The following is a 13,131-nucleotide window of genomic DNA, read 5'->3' as shown; positions in this document are numbered from 1 at the left end:
ATCGTTACAAAGTTTCAATGAAATGAAACCGGCTGGACCACCTGGCATCAAACTGTGCACTGGAAAAGTCAACATTAGAAACATCACTGTAGAACCTCCAAAGTCTTCCTTACTATCATCTAAGGGATAGTGCCAAAACTGGGGCAGCTGCCTTACAGACTATTCAAGCAACAGCCCGACATAGTCATACTCACGGAATCATACCTTACAAAATTAACCCAGCCATCACCATCACCATCCCTGGATATGTACTCCCCAAAAGGCAGGACCGATCCAGCAGAGGGGGCAGCTCAGTGAGAGAGAGTCGGGAGATAGTTGCTCTGGTAGTCTCCAGAATTGACTCCAGACCTAATGAAGTCCCATGGCTTCTGATTAAACATGGACAAAGAATTTTCTTACTGATTATCACGTAACGTCTTTCCTCATCTGAATCAGTGCTCCTCTATGTTAAACAATACTTGGAGAAAGCAGTGACTGAGGCAAGGGCACAAAGCATATTCTGGGAAAGTTCAAAGTCGATCACCAAGAATAGTTTGGCAGCAGTACTACTGATCAAGCTGGTCGGGTCCTAAAGGACATAGATTCTAGATTGGGTCTGCAGCAGGTGGTGAGGGAAAGAACACGAGGGAAAAAATCATATATGACCTCATCCTTACCAATCTACCAACTGCGGATATACCTGTCCATGACAGTATCGGTAAAAGTCTCGCCGTCACATTCAGAATAAACTCTATTGTGTTGTGTGGCACTATCACCATGCTAAATGGCACAGATTTCGAAGAGATCTAGCAACTCAAGACTGAGCGTCCATAAGACACTGTGGATCATTAATAGCAGCAGAACTGCACTCAAGCACAAACTGTAATGTCACGACCCATCATATCCCCCCACTCAACCATTACCATGAAGGCAGAGGATCAACTCGGGTTCAATGGAGAGTGCAGTAGGGCATGCCAGGAGCAGAACCAGGAATATACAAAGATAAAATGTTAATCTGCTGAAGCTTCCAAACAGAAATACCTGCTTGCCAAATAACATAAACATCAAGGGACAGACAGAACTGAGCTATTCCTCAACGAATGCATCAGATTTAAGCTCTGCAGCCTTCCTAACCTGATCATAAATGGTGGTGGACGATCAAACAACTCACTCGAGTAGGAGTCGCCACAAATATCCCCATCCTCAACGATGGAAAAGCCCAGAACATCAGTGCAAAAGATAAGGCTGAAGCGTTCGCAGAAATCTTCAGTCAGAAGTTTTGAGTGGATGACCCATTTCGGCCTCCTCTCCTGGTCCCCATCATTACAGATAGCAGTCATCAGTCAATTCGATTGACTGATATCAAGAAACGATTGAAGGCACTGGATACTGCAAAGGCTATAACCCTGATAACATGCCGGCGATATTCCTGAAGACTTGCACTGCAGAACTTCCCGCTTCCCGAGACAAGCTGTTCCAGTACGGTTAAAAACCGACAATGGGAAAAAAAACTGCTCAAGTATGTTTTGTACATAAAACGCAGGACAAATTCGACCCATCCAAATAACGCCTCATAAGTGTACTCTCCATCATCAGTAAAGTGCTGGAAGGGCTCATCAACAGTGCTATCAAGCAGCACCTACTCAACTATAACCTGCTCAGTGACGCCCATTTTGTGTTCCACCAGGGACACTCAGCTCCTGACCTCATCACAGCCTTGGTTCAAACATCGAAAAAGGAACTGAATTGCAGCCCTTGACATCAAGGCTGCATTCTGACAAATGTGACATCAAGGACCCCAAACAAAAAGGGTATCACAGGCCAACACTCCATTATTTGAGTCATACCTGACAGATAGGAAGATGGTCATTGTTGTTGGAGGTCAGTCATCTCAGCTCCAGAACATATCTGCAGTAGTCCATTAGGATAATGTTCTAGATACAAACATCTTCAGCAGCCTTCAACAATGACCTTCCTTCCATCATAAGGTCGGAAGTGGGGATTATCCAGGTTTGGGCTGACAAGTGGCAAGTAACATTCGTGCCACACAAATCCAGACAATGACCATCACGAATAAGAAACAATATAACCACTTGTTATTCAGCAGCATTATCGTAACTAAATTTCCCCACTATCAAAATTTTGGGGGGTATCATTGATCATAAACTCAACCGGACTCACCACAGATAAGTGCAGATCAGAGGCTAGGAATACTGCGCGATTAACTTACCTCCTGACTTCCCAAAGCTGAAAATGTGTTGCTGGAAAAGCGCAGCAGGTCAGGCAGCATCCAGGGAACAGGACAATCGGCGTTTCGGGCATAAGCCCTTCTTCAGGAATGAGGAAGGTTTGTCCAGCAGGCTAAGATAAAAGGTAGGGAGGAGGGACTTGGGGGAGGGGCGTCGGAAATGTGATAGGTGGAAAGAGGTCAAGGTGAGGTTAATAGGTCAGACTGGGGTGGGGGCGGAGAGGTCAGGAAGAAGATTGCAGGTTAGGAAGGCGGTGCTGAAAGCGATGGATTTGACTGAGACAGGGTGGGGGAAGGGGAAATGAGGAAAATGGTGAAATCCGAGTTCATCCCTTGTGGTTGGAGGGTTTCTAGGCGGAAGATGAGGCGGTCTTCCTCCAACCGTCGTGTTGTTGTGGTCTGGCGATGGAAGAGTCCAAAGACCTGCATATCCTTGGTGGAGTGGGAGGGGGAGTTGAAGTGTTGAGCCACAGGGTGGTTGGGTTGGTTGGTCCGGGTGTCCCAGAGGTGTTCTCTGAAACGCTCCGCATGTAGCCGGCCTGTCTTCCCAATATAGAGGAGGCCACATCGAGTGCAGAGGATGCAATAGATGATGTGTGTGGAGGTGCAGGTGAATCTGTGGCGGATATGGAAGTTTCCTTTGGGGCCTTGGAGGGAGGTGAGGGGGGGGTTTTGGGGGCAAGTCTTGCACCTCCTGCGGTTGCAGGGGAAGGTGCCAGGAGTGGAGGTTGGGTTGGTGAGGGGTGTGGATCTGACGAGGGAGTCACGGAGGGAGTGGTCTTTACGGAATGCTGATAGGGGTGGGGAGGGAAATATATCCTTGGTGGTGGGGTCCGTTTCGAGGTGGCGGAAATGACGGCGGATGAAGCGCTGTACATGGAGATTGGTGGGGTGGTAGGTGAGGACCAGTGGGGTTCTGTCCTGGTGGCGGTTGGAGGGGAGGGGTTCAAGGGCGGAGGAGCGGGAAGTGGAAGAGATGCGGTGGAGGGCATCGACGACCACGTCGGGGGGGAAATTGCGGTCATTGAAGAAGGAGGCCATCTGGGTTGTGCGTTTTTGGAACTGGTCCTCCTGGGAGCAGATGCGGTGGAGTCGAAGGAATTGGGAGAATGGGATGGCGTTTTTACAGGGGGCAGGATGGGAGGAGGTGTAGTCCAGGTAGCTGTGGGAGTCGGTTGGTTTGTAGTAGATGTCCGTGTTGAGTCGGTCGCCTGAGCTAGAAATAGAAAGGTCGAGGAAGGGGAGGGAGGAATCTGAGACTGTCCAGGTGAATTTGAGGTCGGGGTGGAAGGTGTTGGTTCAGTGGATGAACTGTTCAACCTCCTCGTAGGAGCACGAGGCGACGCCGATACAGTCATCGATGTAGCGGAGGAGAAGGTGGGGGTTGGTGCCAGTGTAGTTGCGGAAGATGGATTGTTCCACATATCCTACGAAGAGGCAGGCATAGCTGGGGCCCATGCGGGTGCCCATGGCTACTCCTTTGGTTTGGAGGAAGTGGGAGGATTGGAAAGAGAAGTTGTTCAGGGTGAGGACCAGTTCAGTCAGTCGGAGGAGGGTGTCAGTGGAAGGGTACTGGTCGGTACGGCGGGAAAGAAAGAAGGGAGGGCTTCGAGTCCTTTGTGATGGGGGATGGAGGTGTACAGGGACTGGATGTCCATGGTGAAAATAAGGCGTTGGGGACCGGGGAAGCGAAAATCATGGAGCAGGTGGAGGGCATGGATGGTGTCCCGAACGTAGGTGGGGAGTTCTTGGACTAAGGGAGACAGGACGGTGTCAAGGTATGCGGAGATGAGTTCGGTGGGGCAGGAGCAGGTGGAGACAATGGGTCAGCCGGGGCAGTCAGGTTTGTGGATTTTGGGCAGGAGGTAGAAGCGGGCGGTGCGGGGTTGTGGGACTATGAGGTTGGAGGCGGTGGATGGGAGATCACCCGAGGTGATGAGGTTATGGACGGTCTGGGAGATGATGGTTTGGTGATGGGGGGTGGGGTCATGGTCAAGGGGGCAGTAGGAGGAGGTATCTGCGAGCTGGCGTTTGGCCCCAGCGGTGTAGAGGTCAGTGCGCCAAACTACTACCGCACCTCCCTTGTCTGCTGGTTTGATAGTGAGGTTGGGGTTGCAACGGAGGGAGTGCAGGGATGCGCGTTCCGAGGGTGAGAGGTTGGATTGGGTGAGAGGGGTGGGGGAGTTCAGGTGGCGGTTAATATCGCGGCGGCAGTTGGCTATGAAGAGGTCGAGGGCAGGTAGGAGGCCAGCACGGGACTTTGTAACCTATGAGCTTTTTTGTGTATTTTTAACGCGTTGTGCTCAAGGGATTGTTTATTAGGATTGTTGCAAGTAATTTGGATCAGCATCATTAATTGGAGATAGCCTGTCAGTTTTAGATAGATTGAATTATTCAGGTGCGTTATTTTCGATTTGTTGTGTTTCATTCCTTATTTTTGCAAATACAAAGTCGGCAGTCAGACCAACTAATTCACACTGGGAATATCCACTATACACTTACCTTCAACAAATGGCAACATTACGGACTGGGCTACGTGCTTAAGAATGTTGTGACGGGTCAGTCCTGGTCCATAACCATGTACAATAACCTTGTTTATTAAAAGTCATGAATTAATGAGTAAGGGATGGAATGAATATGATGTTGGCTATGAGACAGAAAGGGCTGCGGCCAGTGGCTGAGGAGACCTGAGGGGAGTGCATAAATATCTCCCAATCACTGGCATTCAGCCATCACTGTTTCTGACAAATGGAATGAAATGCAATGCAGAACAAGATAACAAATGACCCCTGGTATATGGAATATTGAACAACAATGCAAATGGAATAGGGCAATTTTAAATGTGAAGTACATAGTTATATTTTATATATCGAATTTTTAATCACAGGTTATACAGATTGTTAAGATTGTTTATATCTGGACGGGATATTGAGAAATAAAACAGACATAGATAACAAAATGTATTTCATTATTGTGAGTTACAGAAGAGTAAGAGTGAGAATACAGCTCATACCGAGCTGGTACAGAGATGATGGGCTGCATGACAACCACCTTTATTGTACTTATTCAGAGAAGTATATTGAAAATGTTCAGAGACTGAGGAGACAAGTTTAGTCATAAAACACACAGACAATATCATAATTAATAAACTATTCCTATTTTTTCATCAAGTGAAGCTGTCTCTAAAAGGCCTTTTAAATCAAAATGACTTTGATGAGATCCGCGCATTTACTTTCAGAACTTAAAGAAGAAACAGACTCCAGTGCAATGCATGTGTCATTGACACAAGTGATGGGAACAGGAATGGAGGATGTTGTCCAAATATAATCGGTTTCAACATCCAGAGCAACCAAGAAAAAGCAAAATATTTGAGATAGTGGAAATCTGAAATACAAATGCAATATGAAGGAGGAATGCAACAGATGATGCAGGATCTGGTCAGAGAAGCAGAGTTAACATATCGAGTCTTATATGAACCTGTTCTGAACAAGTTATGTTGAACTCAAAACGACTTAATTCCATTTTACTCTGCTCCGATACTGCCAGAACTGTGGGGTTTCTCTCCAGCACTTTCAATTGGTGCAATGACAGGAGACAGAGAGTAATGGTGGGTGGTTGCTTTTCGGACTAAAGACTTGTGCCTAGCAGTGTTCTACAGAGGTTGGTTCTGGGTTTTCATTGTTTGTCATTTATGTAAATTATTTGCATGAAAATATCGAAGGCACGGTTCATAAGTTTGTGGATGACACCAAAACTGGTGGCATCGTGAACAGTGAAGAAGGTTCGCTAAGAATACAAAATTATCTTGAGCAAATGGGTCAAGAGACTGACAATAGCAGATAGAGTTCAAGCTGGATGAATGTGAGGTGCAGGAAATAGTGTGTGTTTGTTGCTGTCTAGTGAACCAGGAATGGGATGATTTTATTCCCCATCTTATTGGTTCAAAACATCGATATCCTTCATGATCTTTGAGAGGCCTTACCCTCTCTGTGGTTACCCTCTTGCTGTTAATGCGGTTGCACAATATCTTTGGATTATCCTTCGCCTTATCTGCCCACGCTATCTCATATCTCCTTTTTGCTTTCGTCTGTAACCATCCTGTCATTTCTACTGCTACTTGGAATATCCCCCTTGCCGTCTCTATCAATATAAAGTTTCCCTACATAGAATGAGCAAATCTCCCTGCTAAGATACTCGCTGCTTTCGAGATTAGATTAGACAAATCTTTTCTGAACAGGTCATTTCTATTTTAAAATTGATTCCAATTTCCCAAACATCTAAATCCCTCAATAACACAATAGCTCTTCAGCCGTTGATTTTTCTCCTTTAACCCTTTGTTCCTTCCCAGTTGAGTTTGGCATTGGATGTAAACAAGAAAGTATTGCTTTAACGGTTTTATTTTTGATACTCTACCTCACCTCTTAAGTTCATTCTGTCCTGTTTTAATCTTTCCCTAAAAAATGTCAGTCCTGCCATTACCTACAATAATGTTTGGCTATTCAATCTTACCTTTAACAAAGGTGCTTGAAATGTTTCGAAACGTTCTTAATCCTCGCACAGGGAAAGCAACAAACCATCCTCAATTAACGGTCACTGGCCCAGAATCTCGTGTTGATGCCCCTGATAGAAAAGTCCACTGAAGCAATAATTCTACTAATTCTTCGCAAACGCTGCTGAACATAAGAATCATTCCAATTGTCCAATAATTGATTGCTCTTCCGTTTTCCTCAGAGAGACAATCCCCTTCAGCTGTTCGAAAAGCTGAAAAGCATTTTGATAGAGGAATAGCCATCTGAAACATTTGAACTACCTTCTTATCTTTCCTGACAGTCACCCAACTATTTAACTGATTTCCAAATTATCAGTTATTTTCTACTTTATGGTTGACTGAAGAAACTTCCCCAGTACAAAGTTAAAACTCACTGTTATAAGGTTTGCCATTTTTTCCTATCTCTTATGTTGAATACGAGTGTCACATTATTAATTTTCCAATAGTTCAACATCGTTCCAGAATCAAAGGATTTTTTGAATATTGTAATTAACACATTAGGCACCTCTGCTGTTACCTCCTTTAATACGATAGACTGCATGCCGAGGGCCTGAACTCCCTCTAATCCCATCAATGTGTTTAATACCTTTTTCCATCAGCATCGTACTTCCATCATGATCCTTTGCAGTTGTTGTAAATTTTGGGAAGAAATTATCTTCCACCGTGAAAGCAAGAAGTGTTGGCTTTACCTCTGCCCTTTCTGAGTTTCCCACTACTACCCCGCCGTTTTCATTCTCTAAAAGGCCAACATTTACCTTCAGCATTTTCTTTTACTTTTTATCTACTCGGAGAAGTGTTCTCTATCAAATCTTATGTTTTCGACGCATTTTCCTTCGTAGCTATTTTGATTTTGTTTTCAGAAAAAGTTTGCGAACAATTAAAGCGTTTTTCTTTATTCCATTCATAGGAAGATGGCGTCGCTGGTTAGACAGCACTCATTGTCCTTCCCTAATTGCCCACAGGGCAGTTAAGCATCAACCGAATTTGTGTGGGTTTGAAGTCACATGTAGGTCAGACCAGGTAAGGATGGTGGTTTCCCATTCTAAAGGACATTCATGAAACGTATGGATGTTTCAAACAATAAGCTATAGATTCACTATCATCAATATACTCTTCATTCCAAATTCATATTGAATTTAAATTCCACCATCTGCCATGGCGGCATTTGAACCTGAGTCCCAAGAACATTATCTTGATCAGTAGTCGGAGATAATGCCGCCAGGCCATCACCTTCATGTCAGTATTGACTTCCTTGTTAAGACATGGTTCACTTTTCAGCTTTTTAAAATTCCTCTTCCACTCAGAATTACACTTTAATTAAGGAGTTTGGACTATCTCCCGAAGTAGTTGCCACTGTTCTTCAAGTGTCACGCTCGTTAATGTTTTTTGCGAAGTCCACTCAGGCCAAGCCCTTCCTCAGGTCAGTAAAATTATCATTGTCCAACACTAAACCTCAGTCTGAATGTGAAACTGCAGAATTTTGTGGCCACTCTTTCAAAGGTGATCTTGTACTACAGTATGATTTAACACTCCTTCTACAATATATTATAGCATAGCCAGTTTTCTGTCTGGTTCCTCGAGATGTTACTCGATGAAATAATCCCTCACACGTTCGATGAATCATTCTTTGAGGCTCCCCTTGCCAATTGATTATTCTAGTTAAACCTAGGAGACTCTAACCCCAACCACACACCCAGAGGACTCTAACTCCAATTCCTGTACAGCTGGTAGAAAGTTTAACCCTTTGTGAATTGGTTTGATTGCACATTTGTTTGTTGGTGACTGAGTGTTTGTGCTTTGTTCCCTGGAGCTAGAGATCCGAGATTGTTTTGAATCTGATTTCTATTATGGAAATTTAACATGATTTATTTTAAGGTTAAGGATATTGCACTGATTATGAAATAAAATGTTAACTCCTGTTCTTTTACAGGTCATGACTGCCTCACTATCAGTTTCTAACTAATGTCTTTCAGCCTTAAATATCAGTGATTTATGGAGGACAATTGAAGTTTCAGTTCAACATTAGATTGTAATTTTAAAAATCCAATGGTTAATATCTGTGTCCTTGGATTTGGCCATTATTCATGCATGAGGAGTTTTTTTTAAACTTGAATAGACAAATCCTTTTAAGACACCTCCGATTATTTCACGACCGATGGCATTGTAATTGGGCAATGACTGGTTAAGACTTCTTAAAAAAAATTAATTTTAGGATTAAATTAAGGGAATAAAACCGGTTAATTATAGTGGATTTCGAAGTTGGGTACTGTATGCATTTCATATTTTAAGCATTAAATACTGAATAAATGAATTTATAATATATAAATATATATTATGAGTAAAGTTCCAAAATGTATAGTTAGGAACAGGTTTTAAAATTAGACAAGCATAAAATGATAAATTGGTATTTGAAGTTATAGGGAGCAAACAAACATCTGGTAACGTAACATAAGAAGCAGAAACGAAAGGCAAAAATAATGATAGCCCACGGTTGATGAGTTAATAAAAAAAGCCAAAACTAAAAGGAGAAAGAAACCGGAATGGTGGTGGGCAGCATGTTGAAAATAAAGGGAGGAGATGTAAAGTGTTTTGGTGGACAGGGACGGGGACCGAGGAGGAAATCCCCACAGGCGGGATATTATTACTGTGGAAAAGCAGGTCACTTTAAGCGGGAGTGTCCGGATCTGTAAAGGGAAGAGAGGGCGATATTGCTTATGAATTTCGATGAAGAATAGGAGTGTCAGGGGTTCCTGCCCCCTGGGGCCCACCAGGAACACTTGATAAATTTAAAGGTGCGACTTTATAATAAGGACGTCGTTTTCCTAGTCGATATGGGGGCAGCAAGGTCATCCTTAAATTTTAAGCCCAAGGGAGGAGGAACGAAAGAGTTAATTGGATTATGATGACCGTTTTGTGATGAGAGGCACAAAGAGTCAGTTTTGCGCTCATGACAAAATACTGCCACAAAATTGGGGATTGCATTAACTGCAAATGGTGCTATGAAATCTGTTGAGGTTCTTAAAAATGAATGTGCTGGAGCAACAAAATTACAGGAACAGAATGATAAGTCACAAGTGACTGGTAAAAAAACAGAACTGCGCAATTACAGTTTAAAAAAATGTTTTGGTCACTTGTTGCGTTTCCAACTTGAATTACAGATAATGATTATTTTATTCATATAATATACATAATTATTAATTAATATTTATAATAAATCGATTGAATCAATATTAATTGGCAGGATCCCTTCACACATTCTCAGTGACCTGTCATATTGATTCACGGTTAATTTAAAACATGACTGCATTAATTCATTGTTAGTTAAAGAATGGAAAGCTACATTACTGACCGATGAGGTAACGAACGAAGCTGCCCTGAACCCACAAGAAGCAGTGATTTATTCCCTAATACCTACTGTCCCAGGTCCTTGGGAAGCTCCAATATTCACTGAAAGAGAGGAAAAATAATTGAAAGATTTAAGGGGTGTAAAAACAGCAGAGGGACATTGGATGTTACCTGATGGAAGGGAAATGTCAAATAAAATGATGATGCAAAAAATGATGGCTGTCTTACATCAGGGGAGCCATTGGCGAGTGCAAGCAATGTGTGATTTAGTCTGAAGGAAATATGGATGCAATGGGATACATACGATAGCCAAACAGATATGTGAGGGAGGCATAACACGTAAAAAAGTCAACAAGAAAGTGTTAAGGAAACAAGTCCCAGAGGGAGAGAACCTGGGCTAAGACCATCCCAGAGCATCCAGGTAGATTATACCGAATTACCCCGACTGGGCAGACTGAGATATATGTTGATAATAATTGATCATTTATCCGGATGGGTGGAGGCATATCCTCTGGCCACTGCCAAACCCAGAAACTAAAGATTTGTTCTTAAATAAGTATATACTGGGTTTGTCCTCCTCGTTGTCTTTCCTCAGGAAACATTGTTTATTGGCACAGACTCCGCCCCGTGAATTCGCTGTTCATCCGATTTGACCGGGAGATTGGGTCTTCGTAAAATCATGGATAGAGACCAAATTGCAACCGGATTGGGAAGGACCGTATCAGGCTCTTTTGACAGAAACGGCGATAAGGACGGCAGAGAAAGGCTGGACTCACTACACTCGGATCAAAGGGCCAGTGGAATCTCCAATTGAGGAAGAAGTCAGGACAGCCGGATGAATACAAGAACCGCTAAACTCAAGCTAAAGTGACTTTGAGTAACTGATTATACAATGACGACGCGAGCTCAGGATTGTATATTAAGTCTTTTTGTGCTTCAGCATGATTTTTAAGAATGCTGGGGAAGCTTTGAGTTATGATACTCGCTCTCTTAGTATTGGGATTTTGTCAAACATTATTTTCATTTGTGTTATAGTGGTTCCTGAGTCTGATAATCCACAAGTAATAGATGCCGATGCATGCAGCTTAGTACATTGTGGGGATGTAGATAATCAAAGACAGTACTGCAGCTCAGAGAGACATCATAAGTCCTATGGGGATGGCTTTGGGGATGGTACTTGGTATAATGGTCTTGTCACACTACTCCGGGCCCCCTTCCGACCCCAGCTTTCGATTGTCCTGATAAAGAATGTAACCCAATATACCTAACGATAAACAAAACCACATCGCACGAAGGAAATCACGGGGTGGGGGGGGGGGGGTGGGGGGGTGGGGTGGGGTGGCACCCATCAGGTACAATTAAATGAATCAATTGGGATAGAAATGACAACAAAAGGGAATGACTTCTTGGGCTGTTGTTTTCGAATTAGCGTAGGAAAGGGAAAACGGGCAGAACTACTGGACAATAAGATACAACCTTACACCCCTCCCGATGACCGTAAAGTAGTGAACATTATAGAGGTAAAGGACTTGGAACAGACCATCGAAACAGAAACTGGATACGGGGATGCAAATGCCTGGGTTGAATGGGTAAAGTGTACTGTAAAAAGTCTGAACAAGAGCAATTGCTACGCATGTGTCTCCGGTAGACCAGTGGTCCAGGTGGTTCCCTTTCCACTCGGGTGGAAGCAAGACAGGAAGGGCCTGAAATGTATGATAGCCCTGTATCAGGAGGAGACTGCATGGAATGATAGGAATTGTACCTCCCTATCTCTGATGTTCCCTCCCTTGGAGATGAAAGACTTAAAAGCCTCCCCCCACCCCCCGCCAATTCTTCAGCCACAGTCAGAAATCACACATCGTATGTGTATAGACGAGGTAAAAATTGGTCTAGAGATTTGGGGAAGCTGAAATTATGTACAGAGACTAATAATTTCACTGATACAGACAAGGGAGGGAACTAGTCAGCATCAAAGGTCCCCCTAGCGGATCTGTGGAGGCAGGATATTGAGAACCACCCTACCTCCGGATTGGAGAGGGATAAGTGCAATTGTACCATTGGCAATTCCATTTACCCTGGCAGTTGAGAAGGAAAAGTTACTAGGGTAGAAGAGAAGGAGTAAGAGATCACTCTTAGGTTCTTCTTTCGATGACAGGATTTATCTCAATTCTATACGATTCCGGGGGGTACCTGATTTTCAAGGCTCTCAACCAGATTGCTGTAGGCTTTGAGTCAACTCTCTTTTGGTGGGTGACCGTTAACAAAAATGTAGATTGGATAATTTACATTTTCTATTATCAACAGCGATTTATAAATTATACAAGGGATGCGGTTAAAGGAATATCAGAATAGCTTGATGTGACAAGTTGGATGGCATGGGAAAACAGAATGGCCTTTGATATGATTCTAGTGGAAAAGGGGTGTGTGTGTGATGTTAGAAGGAAGCTGTTGTACCTTGATTCCTAATAACACTGCATTTGATGCTTCAATTACTCGGGCCTTAAGAGGATTGACTACCTTAGCAGAAGAACTGGGTGATAATTCAGGAGAAGACACATCTCTCACGGGATAGCTTGAATCATGGTTTGTAAAATGGAAGGGGGTGGTGGTTTCCATCCTTACGTCCCTGATAGTAGTAGCCCGGATATTGGTAACCATTGGCTGTTGCACTGTATACAAGGACTCGCCCAAAGACTGATTAAGACAGTCTTAATGAAACAGATGCCCCTAAAAGGGAATCAGGCAGAAGGTCGTTTTTCTATTAAGTAATGAGGGGATGAGTGAGACCAAGATGGATGAAGTCTCATGAATGATTCTTGTGATTTTTGGGGGCGATGCTTAAAGGAAAAATTATAGAAACAACAATTGCATGTAAAAATAAAAAAGGGGGAATTGCGAGGAGTCATTATAAATGTTGTTATCTGCAATGATCACAAGGCTGAATCATGAAAGATGAAGAGGGGTGTAGGTTAAGCGAGATATGCTTGTATAAACAGTTATAATCATCTGT

General features: G+C 43.4%; 1 protein-coding gene across 2 annotated transcripts in view; it reads left to right on the top strand.

The window, feature by feature from the left end:
• Positions 1 to 10,921, top strand: part of LOC148135184 (uncharacterized) — a 275,374-nt gene extending 264,453 nt beyond the window's left edge. Inside the window, exons 4-6 of one of the 2 annotated variants that reach the window (XM_087985206.1) lie at positions 7,684 to 7,796; positions 8,081 to 8,196; positions 10,717 to 10,921. In XM_087985206.1, coding sequence (XP_087841332.1) covers positions 7,684 to 7,796; positions 8,081 to 8,196; positions 10,717 to 10,774 — 287 coding nt within the window. In that variant the 3' untranslated portion in view covers positions 10,775 to 10,921. The remainder of the gene's footprint in view (positions 1 to 7,683; positions 7,797 to 8,080; positions 8,197 to 10,716) is intronic. The other variant, XR_015755444.1, reaches the window with a different exon arrangement.
• Positions 10,922 to 13,131: the final 2,210 nt, after the last annotated feature.

Source organism: Chiloscyllium plagiosum, unplaced genomic scaffold, assembly GCF_037043375.1.
Source record: "Chiloscyllium plagiosum isolate Xiang-an unplaced genomic scaffold, Cpla_swu_hap1 HiC_scaffold_51, whole genome shotgun sequence".
In the NCBI taxonomy this organism is placed as follows: domain Eukaryota; kingdom Metazoa; phylum Chordata; class Chondrichthyes; order Orectolobiformes; family Hemiscylliidae; genus Chiloscyllium; species Chiloscyllium plagiosum.
This window is presented reverse-complemented; position numbering and strand designations above follow the sequence as displayed.